At 55.1% G+C, this 6,005-nt stretch overlaps 1 protein-coding gene across 1 annotated transcript in view; it reads right to left on the bottom strand.

Annotated features, from left to right (window-relative positions):
* LOC133119420 (probable helicase with zinc finger domain) overlaps positions 1-6,005 on the bottom strand; it is a 76,437-nt gene that overhangs the window by 21,012 nt on the left and 49,420 nt on the right. The window contains 1 exon segment of the mRNA XM_061230015.1: positions 5,210-5,420. Coding sequence (XP_061085999.1) covers positions 5,210-5,420 — 211 coding nt within the window.

Here is a 6,005-nt window from a genome sequence, read left to right on the forward strand (position 1 = left end):
ACTGTAGATTGTCAGAGAGGAGCAGACTCTGAGCCCCAGTGAGAGATGGCGGAGCAGGAACGTGTCGAACACAGCGTTCCCCGGCTGCGTCTCGCCACGTGTCAGTCACGCCCGTCACTGGGGCAGGGTGTCAGAGGGAGAGAGAAACACAGGAGGGATGAAATTACATCTGAAGCCTGTCCCTCAGAGCAGATTCCCAGGGGAAGGGGGCTAGGGATCGCCCGCGTGTCCATTTGAGCTTGGCCCACAAGCGCATGCAAGCCAGAGGCCGTCTGGAAACCCAGACGAGGCCCGTTTATACCGGAGTTAAGCTCGTAGTTTTTAAAGGTATTGCTGCAATCAAAGTCAAAGCGTGCATAGCCCACAGTACGGGTTGCACTTAGACCCCCGAAAATATGAATAATAATAATTTGTTGAGCTAACGCTTTTATCCAAAGCGACATACAGATGATTAGGCAAGGCAGGGGGACCACTCCCCCTGGAGCAGGGTGGGGTTAAGGGCCTTGCTCAAGGGCCCAACAGCTGCACAGATCTAATCGTGGCTACACTGGGCCTTGAAAAACCAACCTTCCGGAACCTTACCCACTAGGCTACGAGCCGCACAAACAAAAAGCTTTTATCTTATCAACGAGTTGTGTGGGCTAAACAAAAGCCGCTTCAGTAAAACAGGCAAAGAAAAACGGCGAACACACGGACTAATCTGCTCGCGGTGGTTCAGAGAAAACCGCCCCGCTCACCTGTGGGCGGCTGATTGGCGGCACGTCCGGGGCCCTTCACTAAGGGTCACGCCTCTATGCCACAGAAACGCTCAGCAGCGCCGGCTAGCACCCACCCTGGTCGTCAACAGCTCTTTTATTCCTTTCTTTAATTGCAATGGCGTCTCATAATTGGCAGTAATTGCACAGTAAACGTATACTCATTAAAACTCATAACTAGACGCTGTACGAGCGGAAGCTGATCTGCACGCTTACCGGGGGGGGGGGAGGGGGAAATAAAATAGTTGCGACCTTTTACTGAACCCCACTTTAACACGAGAGAGAAGGGCGGAGGAGGGCCTGCGCTTCCTGTGCGAGACGCGCCGGCTTTTCCCTCCCGCGTCATCGAGACTAACGCGGCTCGATAGCCCAACGCGCCGTGAGACTTTCTCCAACAGGAAGCGGTTAATGAGGCCCAGAAACACCCCCCACCCCTCCCTCCCTCCCTCGCCGACTTCAAACAAACAAGCCGTGAAAAAGAGCCCAGCTCCTGAGGAGGGGACGCGAGGCGCTCCGTAATGCGGGCTGACAGCGCTTCAGAGGGTTCACCGACACTCCGCGCGCGAAACTAAATAAAATAAGCCTGTTCATCAAGCGATTTCCCACCCTGACAAACACAGCGCCGCAAAAAATTAACCGCCGCGGAAAGCAGGGAGAGGCAACGCCCAACACGAAATCAGCCCGGAGCTTTTGATTTCTGTTCCAGGCCGATCCAACTGCAATTTAGGTAGAAGTATGCCCATATTAGCGTTTAGAATTGGGCTCTGGGGGCAGGGTTCAAGACTTTTCAAAAAACATAAAACTGCCCTTTGCAAATGTTTTAGATACTAAAAGCAGGGAGAGAGGGCTGATGCCTGTGGGCCTTTGGCAGCACTGTAATATGGCTGAAAGCAAAACCAAGGCAGCACTTTCACTTGCCCCTCACACAGTCTGTATTTTGTCACCATAAATCTTGTGGCTGTGCCGTAACACCCAGCTGAACAGTCCGCTGGTGCAGAAACGCGCAGAAACGAAAGCTCTCTGCCCCGATCCTCGCGCTGAACGATGAGAAAGACGGCTTCTCAACCCGGCTCAACGTCGACGTCGACTACAGCAGCAACCGAAGACAGAGGCCTACAGGGTCGGCCTGAAGCCGTATTTTCTTCAGAAAATTAACAAAGTTTCTTATTACAACAAATGAGTTATAATACGTAAAAAAAGAGGCAGAGACAAGTTCAGGTTGATATCCCGCACTGAAAAAAAAGCAACAGACTCCATTATTAATGTTACAGGGCGAATACACAGCTCACTTCAGAGTCTCAATGATCAAAGCTGCGTTCGCCTCTGCTGACAGTATTTAGCAGATGCTGTACTTATTTAGCCTGGCATGTTTACCGTTTGAAATCCTCCAACACCGCCATCCGGGAGGAGAGATCGCCCTGGGGGCGTTCGGCCCCGCACATTAACAGGGAGAGAGAGAGACATGAACGGGGGTCCGCTGCACAGGTAACCCTGGAAACGGAGCGCCGCGCCCGTTTCGAGCCAATCGCGCGCGGACGTGGCGCTAAGCCACAGAGAGGAGGGCGGGATCCGCGGCTTCAGGAGACGGGCGGATAGAAACGCAGGCAGGGCGCGGTCTGCACGCTGCAGCAGGAGGCACGGCTGCCCCCGGGGCCGGGCGGACCGGTTCAGGGGAGACCGCAAACACCGCGTTCCCCCCCGGGGGAATAACGAGGGCACGACGCCGGAGCTGCAGGGAACAGAGACTGCCAACACAAACCCTGGCGTTCGGCACCGCTCCGGAGGGACAGGCCAGCCCGCGGGCTCGGAGCGTGTGTATGTACGCGTGTACGTTTGCGGGCGCGGCCGTGTAGAAGGCGGGGCCCGGAGCGGTGCGGGGAGTTCAGGCGCTACACGGCGAGAGCGGTCCCCCAGTCCACGACACACTCCGCCCGGTGATGAGCCCAAGCCGCTGTCACAACGACAACGATACGCCGCCTTCAACGCTGAAAATCCTGGGTTTATTCCAAAACGTCAACAAACAAATCAGGCTAACATAGCCACATAGCTACGTAAAAACAACCCTGGGCGAGAATACAGAATTGCAAACTGTAGTAGCAAAATCGACCTGCTATAAGCTGCGACGTGATTGGACACGCTAGGAAAGGAAAAAGCCGTGAGCTTTGAAGCCCGTCACTTGGGTTTTATTTTGAGCGGTGTTTAACGCCCGACGCCGCTGCCAAGCCGGCGTCAACGCTCCCGCCATAAAACTCTACCGCCACATCATGTGAACGCTGACTCAGTCACAGCGCGTGCCCGAGCACGACGGTCTCTGCTGACACACGCCACATGACCCAGTAAAAGGGAAGGAGACTCGTAAAAGACCCTGAAATAGACCGTTAGAGTGACCAGACAGAGCGGGGAGGACAGGAGCCCTGAGCCGCGCTTCTGCAGAGGCACAGAGCGTTTCGGGGGGAGGGGGGGGGGGAACACACGTTTGGGCTGATTGGGCTCTAGTTTTGTGCTCACGGGAACGTCCGGGTTTCATTCGCATGCCGAAGCGTCCCCCACCTCTGGCCTCTTGTTCCGTACACGGATCCAAGAGAGAGGACATTGTTCAGCCTGATTAGAGTCTGTCTGAGCGGAGCGCCGGGAGGGGAACGGCACGGTGCCGAACATCAGCCAGGCGCGGAACACCACATCCACACCTGAGAGGGCTTGGTGTGCCGTCACCGTTTGGAAAATGTCAAAATGAACGAATAGAGATGAACAAAAAAAAAAAAACATAAGCAGCTTTACCTTTATCTATTAAAAATGATAACCCGTGGAATATTGCGGCAATGTAGAATGGCTTTCCAAACGATTTCATCACATTTCATGAATGATTGTTCCGCCCTTTATTCACTGTAATGGAGGAGCAGTTAAAAATGGAAAGAACAGAGATAGCGAGCGGCCATTCTGAGAGAAACAGATCACGAGAGAGATAGAATGATGTAGGTAGCTACTGTAGTGTACTGTACTGCACCTAGATATTGTCACTAGCTAGTTAGCGAGATGGCAGTAATGCATAAGTGTCATGGAATAACTATAGAAACGAGAGGATAGGCTAGTTATAAGTACATGGCAAAAATATACTTTTGATATAATGTGTCAAGCTGGTATTTCTCTAATAAAGAAAATGTGTAGCTGCACGAGACCACAGAGGTACACTCGCTGTGCAGTCATCAAACAGAAGCCTGTAAGGGTAACTTGTGATTTTAATATAGTAATAGTGTAAGTAATAGTAATCTACAGGGTTGAAGGCTGGGGGCATTAGAGGGTGAAAGAGCGGTGGGTGAGTGGTGCCAGTTGGGCGGTAGGTGAGTGGTGCCAGTTGGGCGGTGTGTGAGTGGTGCCAGTTGGGCGGTGGGTGAGTGGTGCCAGTTGGGCGGTGGGTGAGTGGTGCCAGTTGGGCGGTGTGTGAGTGGTGCCAGTTGGGCGGTGGGTGAGTGGTGCCAGTTGGGCGGTGGGTGAGTGGTGCCAGTTGGGCGGTGGGTGAGTGGTGCCAGTTGGGCGGTGGGTGAGTGGTGACAGTTGGGCGGTGGGTGAGTGGTGACAGTTGGGCGGTGGGTGAGTGGTGACAGTTGGGCATTGTGTGAGTGGTGCCAGTTGGGCGGTGGGTGAGTGGTGCCAGTTGGGCGGTGGGTGAGTGGTGCCAGTTGGGCGGTGGGTGAGTGGTGCCAGTTGGGCGGTGGGTGAGTGGTGCCAGTTTGGCGGTGTGTGAGTGGTGCCAGTTGGGCGGTGGGTGAGTGGTGCCAGTTGGGCGGTGGGTGAGTGGTGCCAGTTGGGCGGTGGGTGAGTGGTGCCAGTTGGGCGGTGGGTGAGTGGTGACAGTTGGGCGGTGGGTGAGTGGTGACAGTTGGGCGGTGGGTGAGTGGTGACAGTTGGGCGGTGGGTGAGTGGTGACAGTTGGGCGGTGGGTGAGTGGTGCCAGTTGGGCGGTGTGTGAGTGGTGCCTGTTGGGCATTGTGTGAGTGGTGACAGTTGGGCGGTGGGTGAGGGGTGCCAGTTGGGCGGTGGGTGAGTGGTGCCAGTTGGGCGGTGGGTGAGTGGTGCCAGTTGGGCGGTGGGTGAGTGGTGCCAGTTGGGCGGTGTGTGAGTGGTGCCAGTTGGGCGGTGTGTGAGTGGTGACAGTTGGGCGGTGTGTGAGTGGTGCCAGTTGGGCGGTGGGTGAGTGGTGACAGTTGGGCGGTGGGTGAGTGGTGCCAGTTGGGCGGTGTGTGAGTGGTGCCAGTTGGGCGGTGGGTGAGTGGTGCCAGTTGGGCGGTGGGTGAGTGGTGCCAGTTGGACGGCGTGTGAGTGGTGACAGTTGGGCGGTGGGTGAGTGGTGCCAGTTGGGCGGTGTGTGAGTGGTGACAGTTGGGCGGTGGGTGAGTGGTGACAGTTGGGCGGTGTGTGAGTGGTGACAGTTGGGCGGTTGAGGGGTTCAGGCCTACCTTCGGGGGGGACTGCTGCTGCTGCTGCTTGCTGAAGCCCTGGGGGTGCTGGGGGCGCAGGGCCCGGGGGATGAACTCGGGGGCCAGGGGGTTGAGCACGTAGGTCTTCTTCAGCTCCAGAGCCTCCAGCTGGGCCTTGATCTGCTGGAAGGTGATGCCGTGCAGGCTGCTGTTCTCGTGGCAGATGGAGATGAACCTCTCCCAGAACTTCCTGCACAACAACACAGGGACACTCGTGCTCAGCGTGTGTCCAAACTCCGGTGCATCGAAACCAAGCCACCTCAAGGATAATTATCATAACCAGTAATAATGTGGTGTATCGCCTTTCTTCGAGTCCTTTTTCTGCAATTATAGCATAAACATGTGACATGATTCATGGTAAAATCACCACCACCCGCATCTATTGGGTGTTGATCAATCAGCAGCAAGGTCATAGCTTCCACGCGATGTGTGTTTGTCGATCATACTGCAGATGCAAGGCCTCGCTGCTGACTGGCTGTCTTATCAACACCCGCTGCGTAACGCCGGTGATGTTTCCTTCCCAGGAAGCCTTTCACGCGACCAGTGAAGTTTGTAATGAAAACCTACAGGACGGTAGATCACTAGGAACAAGGTTGTAATGATAAACTGCAGGACGGTAGACCTCCAGGAACAGGGTTGTAATGAAAAGCTACAGGACGGTAGACCTCCAGGAACAGGGTTGTAATGAAAAGCTACAGGACGGTAGACCTCCAGGAACAGGATTGTAATGAAACGGGGTTGACTGTAGACCAACAAGGGTTGGTTAACACTGCCC

Source organism: Conger conger, chromosome 2, assembly GCF_963514075.1.
Source record: "Conger conger chromosome 2, fConCon1.1, whole genome shotgun sequence".
Taxonomy (NCBI): Eukaryota; Metazoa; Chordata; class Actinopteri; order Anguilliformes; family Congridae; genus Conger; species Conger conger.